Consider the following 18,505-nt stretch of genomic DNA (forward strand, 5'->3'; position numbering starts at 1 on the left):
TGTTTACATTTTGCAACATTTCCCCCATAAAACTGGTAGATTCAGTTCATCATACATTGTTATCGTAGCGACCAATCACGTCCCAACTGTGTTTGATCATTTGGCATTTGTAAACTGTGTTTGTCTTAAAATTTATGTTGAAGGATTAAAAATTAAATAAAACACAGTAAAGACGTTACACGCCTGGATCCCGCCCGCCGTAAAAGTGTCGAAGTATAAATCACGCACGCACAAGTGTTTCTTCAAATGTAGGCGGGACACATGGCTTGTAAGAACCAATAGAATAGCGCTACGTCACCGATTGACAGCTCCTTGACTAAAACTGGAGGCCAGCTGTCACGGCGCGCGAAAGATAAAAAATTCTACTTTGAGAACAGGCGGGAGGACCAGAAGCAACTGAGCTAAACGCGATATCATTATACTTTTAATGGGCGAATTCGTGGTAATCGTTTAGACGTGAACCTTTTGGATGGCTTTTAAGGCTGTCACGAGTTGATGAGACATTTTTTTATTTCTTTCAACTGCTTTCTTTGTTACTAGCGTCGAGTAGCAAGCGGGCAACGAGATGAGCCTGGTATTTTATCAGCAACAGGTGAGGATGTAATTTTCACTTGGAGAAATTTTCGTCTGTTTAGCAATAAACCATGTATGTATTCACTTCCTGTGTACCACGATACACATTTATTTACTATTGTTAGCTTTAGCTAGTTAGCGAGCTAAATCATATATCGCTAGCAAGATTGCGTTGCCCTCTTCATAATCGAACGATGTTACATAGTAATCCTGATTAAAATCCCTGCATGTGAAATGTTCTAAATGTAAGCAATCGAATCTACAAAATACACACCAGGCATGTTTTGTTTTAATTTTATGGTAGGGGGCCATCGCCAGCTAACCTATGTACAATACGTGTTCATTGTTTGCCTTGCGTCAAGGCGCCACACATGTTTTCAAATAAACGTGCATGCTAAACTGCACGGCCTTTTAAGCGAGTGAGTTTGTTGTTTAGGATGCAAACAAGATCCACAAATGCTCAATTCGTCCAAAATAAGTATGGCACTTTAGATGCACCGAACTTTCAATTTGTTACTGTATGTTTTGTTTTTCGATGTTCTACCTAGGCTGAAAGTCCCCCGGCACTGGCTCCCACAGTAACTGAGAGTGATTCGGACAGTGGAATGGGATCTCCATCAGAGATGTTGAAGGAGTCAACAAACAATAGAGAGGAGCACCCAGGTGAAGATGACCGACAATAGATATTAAATTAAGGACACATGGGACAAAATTTATTGCATAATGACAACTATGCCTTGATAAGCCTTTCTTTCTCTTTTTATTGTATTTTTTATTGTATTTTGGGCTGATATCCTCCTCTCCCATTTTTTTGACAGATTCTGACGATGAAGAAGACATTCAAATTCGCAGAAAGCCTCGCCGTAATGCCATCAGAGACAGTGACAGTGAAGAAGAGGCGGCTACTGTCACTGAAGCCTTGTTGGGTCCTTCTAGAGAGGAGAACACAGAAACAGCCGAGAAACAAAGTGTTCATAAGAGCCGAAGAAGAATTTCTGCACTCAGTGAAGATGAAAACAGCGAACCTGAGCAAGAGGAGGATGAGCTGCAAATGAAAACTAAGAAGGGTGCCACAACAACAAAACATCCACAAAGAAGAGAGCGGAGCCAGAGAAACCAAGACAAAAAGGAGAAACATAATAAAAAAGTAGAAAAAATGAAGAAGAAAGAGAGATTTTCTGACTTGAATGAAGTGAGTGATTATGGAGTACTTTTACATTTGCAACTCTTCCGTGAATCAACTCTTGCACAATCCTTCTTAGAAAAATAAATCGACTTCCCCAACCATCTCTACAGTGAGGAAAGAGTTTTATGATTGTTGCATCACTCTGATAATGACAAACATTTATGTGTCCAGGGTACAAATCTGCCCGGCCCTCTAAATGACAGCGGCTGCCTATTAGGTGACAGGGATCTTTTTGATGCTGGTATTGATGAGGAGTTGGAGGAAGAAGAGTCACTCGATTCAATCCGGGCTTCTGTCAAAGAGAAGATGAAAAAGCACAAGGTGCAGTGAGTTCAACATAACTGTCAAGATTCAAACCAATTCTCATTTAGGCCTTAATGTTATTATTTTCAAATATGCAGGAATCTTTTCTGGATGAAGACGAGACTGGCGATGGAGATGAAATGCAAAAGCCCCAGCGTACAGTAAGCAGCGTCGATCACGCGGTCATAACTACAACGAACTCAAAATGTGAGTTTGTGTAACTTTTTTCTGCACTTAGGAGAGAAAAGCTGCACGTGCAAGTAAGGAGGCAATGAAGCAGCTCCACAGTGAGTCTCAGAGGCTGGTTAGAGGTCAGTTTTTATATACACACACTCAATATTTGTCATGAATCATGCTGAGTTTTCAATCCTTGTATTTTTTTTTTGTCTCTGACTAGAGTCAGAGCTTGGCCTCCCATACCACATCCCGGAGCCAAAAACTATCAGTCAGTTTTTTAAGAAGAGAGCCAGGCCCGAAGGATCTGCCATGGCTCTGTTGAAGTAAATACAAACTTGTTTTGCCCATTTCAGGTTTGCTAATTAATGGCCAGCCACCGCCTCAGCCTTGCCAGTTGTATTTTCATTTTAACTGGACTGGCAGTGAATGCTGTTGAAATGTAACAATTAATGCAGTAGTGATTTGTGGGGAGAAAAAAAAAATCATACTTTTGTCTTTTAGATCCAGACAATATTCTGCAGTGATGTTGACGAAACCGACTGTACCGTTATCTCCAGCCAACCCCATCACTGAAGCCCAGCCTCTGCCTGCAGGGCAGGACTCACCCCCTGCTCTACCGGACACAGTCCCTCAACTCAAACCGTTACCTGAGCCAGCCGCCACCTCCTCACCGCAGCAGGAGAGCCCGAGTCAGACACTAGAGGCTGCTGTTGAGATCTTAGAATCCAACCAGGAATCTCCTCCAATGCTTTATCTCTCAGAGAGTTTACAGGATTCGATTACAGCAGATTCTTCAGCGAAGCCTATATCTGAAGAAGTTATGAAACAAACCGAAGTTCTTTCTAATGAGCAGCAAGCAGAGGCTGGATGTGTTGTTGAGTCTCAATCTACAGCTACATCTTTTACTGATATCGTGTCAGCCGTGCCCTCCGAAGAGCATGCTACCAAGCCCAAAAAGGACAAATTAGCCAGACTAAAAGAGCTTGGATTGGACCCTCCACCTGTTGCTAAATTATGCCCCAACGCAGGAGCTTTTGTACTACTTGAACCAGCATCACACAACTTAGGTGAGTTGTGCTTCAAATAATTTAAATAGATACATTACTAATTCAGCCATCTGTAGCGTTTAAAGTTTGCATTTTGGCAACAGTCAATTTCATTAAAAAACATTTCCTGTTCCTTTGAAAACAATTTCTTGCTGTTGACTGAAAATAAATAATAAATTAAATAATGCCAGATTCATGTTTACTTTTTACTGCTGAAAATGGTCATAACAATACCTTCCATCTCTCTCACTATATTTGTTCAATCAGGCGTTGAGGCCCTGAAGAAGCGGTACCTCCGTCACATCCATGCTCCGGTTCGCCCGCAGGGAGCGCATACACTGCAGCTCAACATCGTCCGTAAAGACAGCACCCCGTCTGGCAAGGAGGAGTTACGGACCGAGTCTGTCACTGTCACTATTAAAAAAGAGCAAGAGGAGCCAGTGTCAACCAAACCTGGTAGGAAACCAAACCTGGGATCATATAAATATCAAAGAGATATCCGATCTTTTGACAAATTGTGGCCTGTTTTCACAGGAGAGAAACTATTGACCCTAAAGCAACAACTGCAGATCGCCATGGCGCAGCGGAGACAGGAAGAGCGCGCGCGCAAGGCCGAGCTGAATCGCCTTGATAATGAAGACCTTGAAGAGGAAGAGGAGGAGGCAGAAATGACAGATGAGGATGAAGAGGTAGCTATTTTTCTTGTTGCCTCGGCTACAATGTCTTTTCTCCCCCTTCTCATATTGACCTCACTTCTGGTTTGACGTATCCACAGGGGTTAGATGACTTATTGGGAGGAAACGATGGTGAAGAGGAGGAGGATGGTAGCGTGGTCCAGAGTGTCCGAAGTCTATCTCCTGTGGCATTGAATTGCCCTTCAGTAACCCCAGACATAATTAACACTGATGGAACACTCATACTCTTCCCTGGCAACTCCTGCTCTCGCACTGGGTAAGGCTGCTAACTCCAACAAGCTCCATGTGGTGCAAAGGTTTCTTATTTAATTCACTGCCATTCCAGTTAAAGTGACTTTTTTTTTTCTTGTCTATAGTAATCATTGTCAGTGAAAGTTAAGTTTTGATTTGTGGACCTGAAATTATTTCAATGCTGCTGTCTATTTTTGATTTTGACAAGTTTGTATTGATCCTTAACAGTGTTTCTCATCAAATAATTTGCTACCTTCTCTAACTTGATTTATTAAGACAGATTTTTTTTTTCGATTATCTGTAAAACGGAAACGTTTTCCCCAGTGAAAAGTGAAATAATTTTTGAAAAACCAAAAGTTCATGGAGCTCCCAGTGTCAAACGGAAATGTATTTGAAAACATAACAAACAAAAGCTTCCTATTGTTTTCGACAGTTTACCAAGTTCTCCAAAATTTAAAGATCACAAAAACGTTTAAATTTTACCTTTGCTTTGTTTGATTTTCAATCAAAAACAGAAGGTGCAGTGTTACAGTAACTGAAATTTCAAAGTAGTTCCCTCAAGTTAACACAATTTTATATGAATTCATTATCAGCCACTAGTTGTATTAAAAAAAAATCATAAAAATGCCAAATGTCGGCACTGATAATCAGCGATAATCGATCTAAAAGGAATTCTTTCTCATTCACTGCCAGCCATGTTTCTATTTTTCTTTTTTTTTTTTTTGCCTTGTATCAGAAATATTTACTTATGAGATGACTACTGTGATAATGTAGTTTAGTAATTTATTCTAACATCCAATGAGTGTATTGTCATGCGCCACAAGACTGTTACCACCCCACTTAATTTGATGATGATTGATCTTCAGATTTTTTTTTTTTCCATTATTGTTTACAACTTCAAATGCTGTGTTTCCCCCTTTAGTGATGGTGGAAGGAGATCTGGTACTGGACAATACAGTGCTAGTAAACTGGGTAAGCTTATCCAAATTCAAAATATATTACTAATGCAACTTCTTAAAACTTGCAATGACTAAGGCCTAAGTCAACTCTTCATGTTATCGTTTCCAGAAGAGGATGACTCACTGTCGCTAATGAAGGACATCAGTCACAACAGCAGCTTTGAGCTAGCCGGATCGATGATCACCTCCTACCAACCAGTCGGCCATCAGCGAGTAGGGAGAGGTGCTTACAACTCCAACTCCAGCTCCATGTTCCGTTCGCCTTCTCCGTGCCTCTTCAGGCCCAGCATCCTCAGCTCTGCCTCCAAGGTGAGATGCAAAAAGTAAAAGTCTGGGGCATGTATGTCTTGCAGGCGTCACTTTAGTCACTATCATTTGCGGCTATACGTAGACGTCAAAAAGGATCTTTGCCGATAACAGCCATCAGTGGCAATGAATGATTTTTTTTTTTTTTTTTAATGGTGTTTCAAAAGGTTTTTGTATGAAATTCCAACATAATCAAACGATTATTGTCTTGTCGTCCTGACAGAGCTCCGGGAAACTGTCGGAGCCCTCGCTGTGCCTCCCAGTGGAGGACTCCCAAGATTTGTACGCCCCTCCCTCCCCTGTGGACTCTGAGCCCATCGGTGAAGTAGCTGGACCAAGCGGTCTGGGCGGAGACTCTCAAGGTCGCTTCTCTCTAGAAGATGATCCCCACTCTCAGTTACTGGATGCGGACGGCTTTCTGAATGTGGGTCCGCGACCCGGTGCCCTCCGAACCCACAAAAGAAAGTTGATCCTAGAAAACCTGGATGAAAACGCAATGGACGCTAATATGGGCGAGCTTTTAGGAATGTGCTCGGGGGGGTTCGGGACTGCGCAGGACAGCTCCGGTGGTGAGGCGGCAGCAGTCACCGGGGAAACGCAAGCGGAAGAACTTCTCGGACTATGCTCGGGAGCATTTCCAACAACACAGGTGCAAGAGAAGACGCAAACGGATGAGAGCAAAGAGGAAGAACAGGAAAACAGCATGGATCAACTACTTGGTCTTTGTTCTGGCAAATTTCCTAGTGCAGGTACCCCCTTTTGTATACGTTATCTTAAATATTCCTCCTCTTGTGTCATTGTAGTATTATGTTGCACTGAGCACTTGTTAATACTATTACCCGTACTGATAAAGTTACTGTTCTGTCATACTTTTAGATTCTTCCCAAATGAGTTTACCAGCACAAGACAGGTAATGATGCCATTATGATTTGTTTCTAATTTAATAAAAAAAAAAAACTGTCATTATGGGATATTTAACGGAGACCTCTCTAACAGTAAAACGACACCACAGGAAGAGGAAGAAGAGGACTGTGAGTTTCGACTCCTATCAGACGTGGTATGCATCCAATAGTGAATGTAATATTGTTTGAGATGCCATTCAAATAATTGGGCATGTTTGGATTTGACTTTTAGGAAAATGAAGAAGGTGATGAGGATGATGACTCTGACTCAGAAGATGATGATGCAGATGAAGAAGAAAATAATGAGGTAGAAGAGGAGGAGTTGAATGGAGTGTTTGCACCCAATCTCATTCAGAAGAAAAAGAAGAAAAAAATGTATGTAAAGACTCAGAGTGGCATTTCCTTGCATGTAAATAAAAATGTCACCTCATTAATGTTGTGATTGTTTTACATAAATTAATATACAGTGGGGTTTTTTCTTCCTGGTTTTGACCTGCGTTCTCTCCTTTTGCAGGCGCCTGACAGACTACGTGGACGCCGAAGCTGAACTTTCAGGCAGCGACGAGGGCAGTGGAGATGAAGATGATGACGAAGGGAGCGAGTATGAGGAAGAAGAGCTTCTGGAGGAGCTCCCCTCTGTTGACGAGTTGCATAACCAGGTCAACAAGATCCACATGTGAGTTAAACGCACCATTGTATCTAATATATAACATGTGCCGGTAAAAATGCTGCTTTCAGCTTTCTTGGTTGTTTTTTTTTGTTTGTTTGTTTGTTTTACAGGAAGCAGATAATGGATGATGACAAGCGACGCTTGAGGCTATATCAGGAACGCTACCTCGCAGATGGTGATTTACATTCTGACGGCCCTGGAAGAGCCCGTCGCTTCCGCTGGAAAAATATAGGTTTGTTCCATGAGCGCTTCTTTTTGAGAGGGTAACTTTTTTTTTCCACCTTTTTGTCAGGCCAAACAGTCAGAACGTACAACAAATCCAATTTTAACGTGATTGATTATCATCCCTTGTAGATGATGGCTTCGACACATTTAATACTGGAGAAGAAGGTGAGGAGGAGCTTGATGATGACGATGACGTAGATCAGGCTGAGATCGAGAGGAGAAAGGAAAGATTGGAAAGGGAACAGTGGTTCAGAGAACAGGTAGGCGGAAAAATACCGCTACAAGTAGCTCTCTTTTTATGACGGTGAAGTGACCAAAATTTGTACACAAGTCAGAACCTACGCTGATGCAGTCGTCGTAATTATTGTAAATATTTCAATGAAAACCCGTTGCTGGACAATCAAAACAATCAAATGAAAAATGCTTTGCTTTGTGTTCATGTTCACTCTCCATTTTCCTGACATGTTTTCAGTCCCAACTGAAAGCCAAGAAAAAAACGACTGAGGATGAGGATGATGAGATCGGAGAGGAAGATAGTCAATTCCTGAAGATGGCCAAGAAACTGACCTCTAAGACACTGCAGAAGAAAGGTAAGCTTGTCTCCAAAGCTAATACAGTCATACCTTGACTTAAAAACTCCCAGATACAGGTTATGGGCTGTTACCTCGTCGAAAAACAAATAAAAAAAATGAGATCAAGTCATCTCTTTTGTCACTGACTAGGCCACTCGGGCATATACTGCATCATCACCCAAGAGTACTAATTTTCGGGTCAAATTCTTCCAAAAGAGCGTTGGTGAGATTTTTACTCAGTGCTGTTGAAATTAAAGTAAAGTGGCAGCCTCGCCTTGCCGTCTCTAACCGGCCCCACTACAAGAGTTTTCCAAAGCTAAACTGTGATATTCCTGTGTGTGAACAAGGATGAACTCGGATGCTGGTTCAGTCTGCTCGCTTCTTTTATTGAAAATAAATGCCGAATTTGCAGCTAACATGTTGCTCGTGTTAGCCAATGTTGTTCGCCGGTGGTGCTAACAGCCAACTGACTGTCTCGAGTCTAGCTCGTCCCGTTATCGTAATTACCGTAAGTAAAAATACGCCCTAATCTTAAATTACACCTTATTGGACACACCCATACTTTTTGGTCTTCAATTTTGGGCTAAAAAGCACGTCTTATATTTGGGGAATTACAGTAGTTTCCAAAGCAATGTTAGTTCTTTTTGTCGTTTTATTTAAACATTCAACAAAAATTTTACTAAATTATGATTTTTATTACTTATTCATGTCAAAGAGGAAATTGATTTACGTGTAAATCAAACTAGTAAGTCAAGTAACTACTGTATTTCAACAAATATGTTACTGTCTAACAGACATAATCGTATGGCAGTTGAATTTAATGTCGAGGGCTTACATTCTGTAGTTGCTTTTTTTTTTTTCCTTTCAAAAAGACGTCGCTTTTGATTTGTTGCTAATTCCCGCATGTCCCGATTTACAAAGCAGAGCTTCCTGTTGCGCCGCCGCCACAAAAGACATCCACCACCCTCAATCCCTTCCTGCTACCCTCACAGGTATTGCAACTTAAATATAGGGAAAATCTATGTATGTAACTGCATTTCTGTTGCTCTGGTTGTCTTGACTTTTGGCTCCGAAATGTACATTTCTACTGCTTCATATTTCAATGGTGGTTCTTAAATCCCCAGCGCACAAATTGACAATTTAGAGTCTTCAGTTAACCCAACTTATGTGTTTTTGTTTTTGGAATGTGGGAGAAAGCAAACACAAATTCCAACGTTTCTTGTTTCAATGACTGATATTGTGTTTTCTGTCAGATATTGAGCGTGTCTGATTGTGTGTCGGAAGGTTAAAAGAGGTTCCCTGCTAAATCAGCCGCAGTCTGTCCTTCAAAAATTGGCGTCCATCTCGGATGGAAACCCAATGGCACCAAGAAACAGTCGCGGATTCCTCTTCCAGACGTTGTCTCCTGAGAAGGACGGTTCCACAAAGGAAGATTCTCAGACTCGTGTGAGTAGACAAAAGGGCACTGGGCAAAATGTTTCATGTGTTTTTGTTTCAAGTGCAGACAAAGAAAAGATGGAGAGTTGTTTTGAATGATCATTTAAAAAGAGCCAGTGTCCCAAGTGTGCTTTTATACTGAATTAGTTCAACTAAGTCAAAAGGGTTGTTTATAAGGCACAGTTCTACCAATGTGATGCACAAAATCACATCTTAAATGCGGTGACTTTTGCGGTGTTTTTCTGGAGAACACGTGACTTATACTGAACAAATTCTGTTTTCTCTTGTCCATTTGATTGTGAATGGTAATGGGAAAAAATGGATTCAACAAAAATGAGAAGAATTTGTGCTTCAAATGTGAACTAAAGCGATCTAGTATTTCGCCACTATGTGGCGCCAAAGCCCAAATTGTCAAAAAGCAAACCACCGCAAATCATGTGCATTTTTTTAACCGTTAGCTTTCTCCGAATTGAGGTCTTGTGTTTTGATCGATAGACGACAAAGAGGAGGGGGAACTCGGGATCCGTGACCTCGGCAGCCAAGAGGGTCTGCAGGCAGGACACGTCTGCCGGACCCACCAAGGCACCACAAAGAAGCATTTTTTCCTTCTTAGACCACTAAAGATAGAACAGGCTGATGAGTATTAATGATTTTTATATGAGGCGACACGTTGGTTGTTTTATTTTTTTTTTTTGATTCATCTAATGTTCAGCTAATAAATGTATAATTGCCATTTTTAGACTTGCTTGTGCTTGTTCATTCACAATGGTTTATTGTGTATATAGGAATGACCTTTTTTTTTAAGTCTAAATTGTTTTGGGTCTTGTATAATGTATTTCACATGTAAATAAAATTATATTTTAAGGCATGTCTGGAATTAATGTGTACTCTTTATTTTTGCATAATCCCTCATAAAATACCAAATGAGTCAAATGTGTTGACTTGGAATGTTTATTTACAATTTTATACAATGTTGTTGATGTCTGGCTGTTCTGCTTTTTGAACCCTTAATTGAAGTTTGGAAGGCTAATGCTTTAAGTAGCTAATAATAAACAGAGTCTTTTGTCTATCCACCTCATTAGTTGCTATGGTGATTAGAAGACAAGTGTCCTGGGGTTAGAATTCCGCACAGGAGGGCCCCCCTTACACATCATTAGAGGCCAATGCTGAGGGCAGGGCTTCACATTAAAAAAAAAAAAAAGTTTTTTTTTTCTTCTAATCCATCCGTTGTTTTTCAAGTATATTTGAAAACGAAATGGAACAGTCCTTATATATAATTAGCTATTGCCGTAGAATTAATTGACATAGAGCTAATTCCGAATCCTAAGGGCCTGTTTTGTAGGGTCAAGCAAGCCAAATTAGATCTTAATAGGATCTTGAGAATTCTATCCCATTATGCTTTATTCCTCCAACATGGATTCTCACAACTTCCTCGCCCCGCAAGGCTGAACTGTGAGGTCAAAGGCCATAAAACTTAACACAAAACCTCTGCGCGCTCCCAATTCACACAAGAGCGAGAAGGTTACACGTTTTGGCTCGGAGGTCGGATGGTCTAAATATCTAGAGGACACGGATCCGCTTCTCTTCTGATTACGAGGATATGAGCGGGCAGAGGGTGGAATAATTGAAGAGAAACAAGAGCCGAGCACCCACGGGTGTTTTTTTGCTGTGTGTCATACAGCATCCACTATATGCATGTGAGATAAAAGTGTAATTATAGTACAAAACAAGCCATGGTAGATTTCACTTTAGCACGTCCAGGCTCATTTGGCTCATTTTGTAACAATGCTGGCTCGCTCTCTTTATGCGGGTGTGTGTTTGTGTGTGCATCTCTTCTCAATGCTGGCAATCTGACAGTATGGCCCATGGGTGCCGGGCGCCCTCGGCCACTGTCACAGCCCGAGACCAGATGTGGAGCTGAAGCTGAGAGAAGTGGGTCACACTTCTGCAGGCTGTGGGAACATTCGAAAACAAGGTTTTATTGTGCACAAGGTAAGTCATGCTTCTTTTTTTTTATGTGTTACTGTGAGCATTACGGTAACAGGCCTCAATTCCGCGTTTATCGCCCTCCATCTTTGCAGTGTTTTGTAACTTCTTGTTAAAGAGTGAGATGGAAAGAGTGATGATTTTGCGTGTGACGAGGCCTTGGGCGTGTGGCTTGTGTTTGATGTATTTTTTATGGGCTTAGGCTACTGGTGAACGATGGTGAGGGGGGAGGAGACGAAGGATGCCTGGAGCTGGTGTATTTGAATGTGGATGTTGTTGAAGGAGAAGCAAGAAGGGATGTGTGTGTGCGTTGCGCGTGCGTGCGAGTGTGTGTGAGTGAGTGCGTTCATGCAAGCGGGGAGAATAGGGGATGAGTTTTTCCGCCGCCAGCGACGACATGTCAGGGGGACGAGAGCGAAGAGGAGGGAGACAGTGAACACTTGTTAAGTCTGTCTGATGTAGCCTCTCGATACCACGCACACACACACACACACACAGATAAAAAACACACTTGCTACTAACTGCTATGTCTTCTTTTAGCTGAGATTGGCAATCAATGTCAAAACAAACTGCACAGCACCTACTGCCGATGATTTGAGGAGTTAGATTTGTATAATGGGGAGCATCAACATCTAGGTGCTGGCAAACCTCTAAATTTACATTTTTAAGTTATGGTTCATTAATTATAGCAAATCACATTCAGTGGCATCTTGAGATTTGAGTTTGATTCTACCTGTGATCATGTTTGTATCTCAAAACACATGTACTTATCTCAAATCAGTATTTCGCATTGAAATCAATAGGAATGTGATCAACTCATTCAAGAACCCCTGGGGGAAATTTTTGAGCTGGCTGTTAGATGTTTTTGAATGTGTGATATCAAGGGAAAAAAGAATCTAAAAAAGCACTAGAGACTAAAAAATGACATAGAATTGTCAAAACATGTCGATCTTTAATATGCCATCCTGCCGTCCCTTCTAAATGCTTGCAAACAGGCGGTTGAAAAGTAAATCCTGCAGTTGTCAAACATAGCCCATGTCGAGCTCATTTACTGTCAATAAAAATTGGACATTTTATGAATTTTGGAAATACAGAAAAAACAATGTTTTATCATGCATTTCCCACGTTTTTTGTATTATTCCTTTCAACTACAGCCCGCAAACAGGGTGCAACAGAAATTTCTATGTTGAGATCCCAAAACCACCAAAGGGGCACTAGCAGATAACTTATAACATTTGCAAGCCTTTCAATGACTTCATTGGGTGGCTTAGCCTGACTCCCATAATGCTTTGTTCTTGCTATGCATTGTGGGACAGGTAGTTGAAAAAAGACTTTAGCCAAATGTTGCAGGAAAGCTTTTATTTTGCAGCAGGGAAGTGTCTTTCAAAGTCTGCCCAAGGTGGGACCAAGTTTGTGAAATATCACCAGACACCCAGGGTTTAAAGGGTACTCAAGTTAAAAAAAAAAAAAAAAGATGATAATATCTTCTATGCAGTATTTGGCATTCTGATTAATATAGCTTTTGTGGAACAGGATTTAAGGAGCAAAATCGATCCGTTTTATTGATCTTTATTGATCCGCATAGCATGTTTAGACTGGGGGTAGGGTATCGAATATGTGATACTTTTTATGAATTCATGAGTTCATTGAAGAAGCCTTTTTTTGTCTCAATGCAGAAAATGTGAGCCTAAAACACAGCTGTACCAGAATTGTTATCCTTTCTCAAGTCTTCTCGATTTACTCCCATAAATATTCAGTCTAATGTAGAAACAACAAAACACATACAGATAAAGTATTGTATTTGGATTATATTTTATTCTGAATGTATTAATAGTCACTTCACAATGTTAGTGAAACCATGTGAACATGTTCCTGATAGAATCTTTACTGATATTTTTTTTTCTTCCCGGTACAGACATTATGTAACAGAAACAAGAAAACTAGTGGACTGTTTATATTTGTCAGGTTTTTTGTTTTTTTTTAACCTAAGTACACTTTGAGCATACTTCTGCACTTTTACTTTAAGTGAAGCAGTTGAATGAGTACTTCTTTTACCAGCATTTATTTCTTTATTTATTACACAATATGTCGGTTCCCTTTTAAGAACAGAGTGTAAGTACTTATCCCACCTCTGGCAATTTAGTTTTAATTTAAACCTTAAACTGTGTCAGTTTGAATCATCAGACCAAAGATGACTTGACTTGGGATTCACACTGTGCTTTTTTTGTACAAATTTGTCTTTCCTGGGGACATAGATGAACTTGAGCAGCTTGATGTGATTGTATAACTTATCATGTGGATATGGATTTAATTAGACAAGCTATACAGTGAAAACATCTTTTTATTTGTTTCTGCTAGTGTGTTGGTCCATGTTTTCACCTATGTTCTTCACTGTTGGGGTGTTTTTTTTGGGGTCATGCAGAAATATTTTTGTCCTCTAAACTTGGCACAAAATAAGTTCAACTTGGGTCTCATCAGACCACAGAATTTTCCGCTTTTCTATATGAGATACTTAGGTTTTCAATGGCCTGTAAATGTGAAAATGTAAGTACATACCCATGCAATTGTCAACAACTGTTTTTTTTTTGTACTGGTTTCTGTATTGCCTGTAGAAATTCTGTGTTTTGTTTTTTGTTTTTCGACAAACCTGCTTTACATTTATCACCTCTAGACTATAATTGCATGCAATTTAGTATGGTTTTGCGCCACAACACAACAATGTAAAACTGCATTATCACTTTCCTTTTATTCTCTAATTTCCTGCCCTGCGAGCCCAGACTTCCACGTTTTTTTTTTCTTTTCCTGGAACAACATGAGTCAGGGGATGGGAACAGGAGGAGGAGGGGTGATGAGGGAAGAGGAGGATCGACTACACGGTGTCGGAGGAGGGGGAAAACGTTGGAAAAAGCGAAACCTCGGTCCAGCCTCTCCACCGAGCAGCGAACCGGCACAAAGGTAAGAAATCAACCACAAGCGCATGCAAATGAGACTGAAATGTCAGTCAAGTGACTTAAGTGAGCAACAAATAGGAAGGGGAAGGCTGGCTGTGTTTTTTATCAAGGAAGGGAAAGAGAGGAGAGAGCACTGAGATGGGGTGAGTGTTACATAACGCGCAATGGAAGACGCATTTTCCAACGTTTGAGTTATTTCAGCGCTGCAACACTAAATGTTTTCTTTTTAATTCGTCGTTAGTGGTGAATTTTAACCGACCACTTTTAAACAAATATGAAGCCCATGGGCGCCATTAGTCGTCGTTTTTCTGCCTTCTATAACCATCTAGCCAAATCCACGGAACCGCTGTTAAAGAACCGGAACGTCCATCCAGCAGCGACGCTATTTGGGTATTTTCCTTTCTATTTTAACGGTTGTATTATTCTACTGATTTTAAATGTAGGTGTTTTCTGTTCCGCGCGTGCTCAGAGCTGAGCTGTCCTTCAGCACCGCATGAACGCGCATGCACAGAAGGGAAGGAGGAAGGGAGGAGGTTATAGGGGGGATTGACAGCAGCCCCAAGTCAGGATTAGAGAAATTTCCATTCCGGGGTGACATGTAAATGTGTGATCCTAATAGAAGTGGAGTGCAGCATAGCCGCCTGTGGATATTATAAACAAAATACTATTTTGGGGGTGACCCGTAAAGGGTGATTTAGAGGTGAGAGGTTTATTGGGTGGGGGGGGGGGGGGGGGGCTCCTTTTCATCGAACCCATTAATTGCATTGAGTTTTTTGGATGAGATAGATAGATAGATAGATAGATAGATAGATAGATAGATAGATAGATAGATAGATAGATAGATAGATAGATAGATAGATAGATAGATAGATAGATAGATAGATAGATAGATAGATAGATAGATAGATAGATGCAGGATATGCAGTAAATTCCATCGAGGTTATTTTAGTATTAAAAGTTTATAAAGTATTTCATCACCCTACACAACGTAAAATTAAAGAAAACAATTTACACTTGGAAGAGAGTAAAATATTCAAGGTAAATGCAAGTGCAAATTTTACTCCAACTCACCTTTGTGATTTGTGATATGAAGGAAAGATACACCAAAATGACAGCTAAGATAAATGATCCATTTTCAATTAATTTATGACAAAAACAAGGTATCTGTTCAACTAGCCTATGCGAATAGTTGACTGTCAGAATATTAGAATGCTCTTCTAAAATGTATCCACATTTTGCGACTTTTTTTTTCATTTACATTTTTTCCAACATAAAATCTGTACTTTGGTTCAACAAGATGAATGTTAATTTATTGAAACTGTTTTTTTCATTACAGTGAAAATCAGTCCAGACCAGAGATGCTTGACCAGGATCAACCTCTGGCCTACAGAGGTCAAAACACTAATAATCGCTCCTCTTCCTCATCGCCAAGCAGGAAGTATGATCAAGAAGGCAACTATAACTTCCTGTCAAGCAGAGGAAGAGGAGATGAAAACCAAAACCCGCAGCGCCCTGGTAAACTGGGTCCTCTGAGTCCCGACCTAAAACATTCCCACAGCAATTCTGGGGTCCTATCACCTCGCTCTCGCCTGCCTTGCTGGAGCACACTGGAGCCCCTTCCCGAAATCGAATATGGGGATGACAGCTATGGCCGAGTGCCCCCCGATGGAGCTGAGGAAAGGAGGATGGAGGAAGAGGAGGGGCAGATGATGGCTAAGCACCGGGAGAAGATGGAGCTCCAGTTGAGGAAAAACAGCAACCGAGGCAGGGATGATCTGGAGGAGATGATGAAGCTTGAAAATGACGACGAGTGGGGCGATAGCGGCTCGGAATCAGACTCCGGTGGAAGCATGTCCTCCATCCGCTTAGAGAGGGGAGAGAACTGGTTGGCCACGGGAGGCTTGGAACGCATGAGGTTTGGGGAGCAAAATCTGAGCCAGCACGACTTTAATCCAACCAGAAGCAACAGCAGAGAATCACCAGGAAAACGAAGAAGCTTCAGCCGAAATTCCATGTCGGGAAGTCACCTGGGAGACCTCCTGGAGGAAGGCGCTGAGGAGAAACAAGACCAGTCCTCTGATTCCGATGGCGGGATTCCTGAAATGATGGATGCCGTGTGGACGCTGCGAGATCGCGAGAGGTTCAAGGCCCAGGAGATGGAGAAGCACCAGGTGCAGCTGACCATGTATCGGCGTCTGGCTCTGATCCGCTGGCTACGCACTCTACAAGGCCGCGTCGAGGAGCAGCAGAACCGCCTGCAGTCCAGCTTTGACATCATCCTCACGCACAGAAAGGAACTGCTGCGAATGGGGGCCGCCGTGATCAACGCCGCGCCACCTGCCGCTGTGGGACAATCATAGAAGTAGAAACAAAAGACTGTGAAAGCTGTATGTATTTCTTCTGAGATAAAAACAACATATCTGTTCACAATAAATCCATTCGTAAGGCAAAATAGAAGGAAATGCGATCAACTCAAGAACGCTTTATCCAATTAGAAATCAGAAAAAAGAAAACGCATCCACTTTCTATCATGCTTGTTTTTATTGGTCACAGGTAAAAAGTGGTCAGCCAATCACAGGACACTTATAAACCAACCATTTACACTCATGCACTAAAAACTGTTGGGTAACAAATAAACCAATTTGGGTCCAGACCGACCCAATTTTTGGATAAAATTAATAACTTATAAAGTTGGCTTGGTTCAATTTTGAGTCAATTTTGGTTATTGTTACCCCAACTGTTTTAAGAGTCAAAACTTATGTAACCTAGCATGCATGTTTTGTGAATGTGTAGCTTGATATGCTTAAACCAAGATACAAATCCAAAACCTCTTCACTGTGAAGCAAACATGCTAACTGCTAAGACAGACGTATGAAATGGGGCCACTTTCAAAATCTCCTTGATTAAAATAACCCCAAATTGAAATTAAATTGGCTAGCTCAACACTGGGTCCAAAAAGACTGTGTTAAATAAGTATGTTGGAACAAGAATTTGATACAACAAGTACACATACTGATAGATTACCAGGTTATCTGTGGAAAAAAAGTAAATGTAACCCAATTTGCTCAAAATTCATAACCCAGTAACTGGGTCAGAAAACCAACCTAAAATATTACATAGTCCAAAAATGACCTACAGTTATCAATTGGGCTAACCCAAATTGAGCAAAGTTAGCTAACCCAGCACAAGATCTAAAACTGACTATATCAACCGCTAGGTTATTTATAGCCAACACAGTGAGGTTCAGGAGTTAACCCAGCATTTTCTGTCAAGAGTTTGACCCAACGCAGGGTTAAAATAAGAAGTTAACAATACCAGGAAATGGGTTACACATTATCAGCATAGCTGACTGTATTGAAAAACAACCGAGCAAAACAACCAAGCATTTTTTGTGTGCAAAAAAATATACATCATATGAGCTAATAATGAAAGGAGTCAATCCTTTATCACTTAAATGGAAGCTATTAAAAAGGTAAAAGCATAGAATCATCTTAGGTACGACATTTGCACAATTCTGAAAACAGGTGAGTCAAAAATAACCTAATTTGGTTTAAAAATGGACCAATCGACTAATTTTGTCAACTTTCTGGGTTGATTGGTACAAAACAATCCAAAAATTGAACCAAACTGACTCATGTAGTAAATTAGAACATTGAAGTGATAAAAGTTGGGTCATTTTTGACCCAACTCTTTTTAGAGGTGATACACCACCCCATCTCCCCAAAAAAATGTTGACCTCTACTTGCACTTTGAAAATGAATTTATAGTTGACATAATCTGTAGAAATGTATGTTTTGGTTTTTTTTTTGTTATGATTTCAAGTTTGCTTTCCTGGAAATAATACCCAGTTTCTTATTTTTTGTTGTTGTTGCAGTCTATCTGTATCTACCAAAGTAAACTGTAAAAGTACTACTATGTAAAAAAAGAAGAAAAGAAAAAGCTTTATTGTGGGATTCATGTTGTACGTCAATGTGTTGTCCTTGATTGTCAAACACATCCAATAATTAGCACGTCCAAAAAAAAACATATCAATAAATACAATATCAAAACAGTTCCAGTGTTTTTAGTTTCTTGGCAACAGTATGAAAAATGGTTTGTTTGTCATTATGTTTCCACTCAATGTCTGCTCTGAAGCGGGGTAAATTTAGCACACAGCCCTCATTTTTATTCCTAATCAACATGTTTATCAATGTTCTGCTCTATCAGCTGCGCACACTGTAATCCACCCTCGGGCTAAATGTCCTTTTAGTTAACAATTGCCTCTTTGTCCCGTGAATAAAAGTTTA

At 40.6% G+C, this 18,505-nt stretch overlaps 2 protein-coding genes across 5 annotated transcripts; both read left to right on the plus strand.

Annotated features, from left to right (window-relative positions):
* The first annotated feature begins 446 nt into the window (after positions 1-446).
* clspn (claspin) lies at positions 447-10,152 on the plus strand. 2 transcript variants are annotated; one of them, XM_088404899.1, is made up of 24 exons: positions 447-592; positions 1,122-1,236; positions 1,392-1,765; positions 1,931-2,080; positions 2,161-2,223; positions 2,301-2,373; positions 2,460-2,562; positions 2,741-3,306; positions 3,553-3,741; positions 3,820-3,974; positions 4,061-4,236; positions 5,134-5,183; positions 5,280-5,479; positions 5,700-6,225; positions 6,353-6,386; positions 6,473-6,533; positions 6,611-6,753; positions 6,893-7,054; positions 7,159-7,280; positions 7,403-7,533; positions 7,746-7,863; positions 8,767-8,837; positions 9,130-9,291; positions 9,778-10,152. In XM_088404899.1, exons 1-24 carry the CDS (start codon positions 566-568, stop codon positions 9,901-9,903), a joined length of 3,897 nt encoding a protein of 1,298 aa, XP_088261025.1. In that variant the 5' UTR covers positions 447-565; the 3' UTR covers positions 9,904-10,152. The 2 variants fall into 2 exon arrangements, with proteins under 2 accessions (XP_088261025.1, XP_088261026.1); XM_088404900.1 differs by having other exon boundaries at positions 8,770-8,837.
* Positions 10,153-14,065: 3,913 nt separating this feature from the next.
* c19h1orf216 (chromosome 19 C1orf216 homolog) lies at positions 14,066-18,270 on the plus strand. 3 transcript variants are annotated; one of them, XM_088405643.1, is made up of 2 exons: positions 14,066-14,223; positions 15,556-18,270. In XM_088405643.1, the coding sequence occupies exons 1-2, from the start codon at positions 14,081-14,083 to the stop codon at positions 16,577-16,579; spliced, it is 1,167 nt and encodes a 388-aa protein (XP_088261769.1). In that variant the 5' UTR covers positions 14,066-14,080; the 3' UTR covers positions 16,580-18,270. The 3 variants fall into 3 exon arrangements, with proteins under 3 accessions (XP_088261769.1, XP_088261771.1, XP_088261770.1); XM_088405645.1 differs by lacking the exon at positions 14,066-14,223 and adding an exon at positions 14,230-14,362; XM_088405644.1 differs by lacking the exon at positions 14,066-14,223 and adding an exon at positions 14,425-14,609.
* The last annotated feature ends 235 nt before the right edge of the window (positions 18,271-18,505 follow it).

The sequence above is a fragment of the Hippichthys cyanospilos genome, chromosome 21 (assembly GCF_059441005.1).
Source record: "Hippichthys cyanospilos isolate Australia breed blue-spotted pipefish chromosome 21, RoL_Hcya_1.0, whole genome shotgun sequence".
NCBI lineage: Eukaryota > Metazoa > Chordata > Actinopteri > Syngnathiformes > Syngnathidae > Hippichthys > Hippichthys cyanospilos.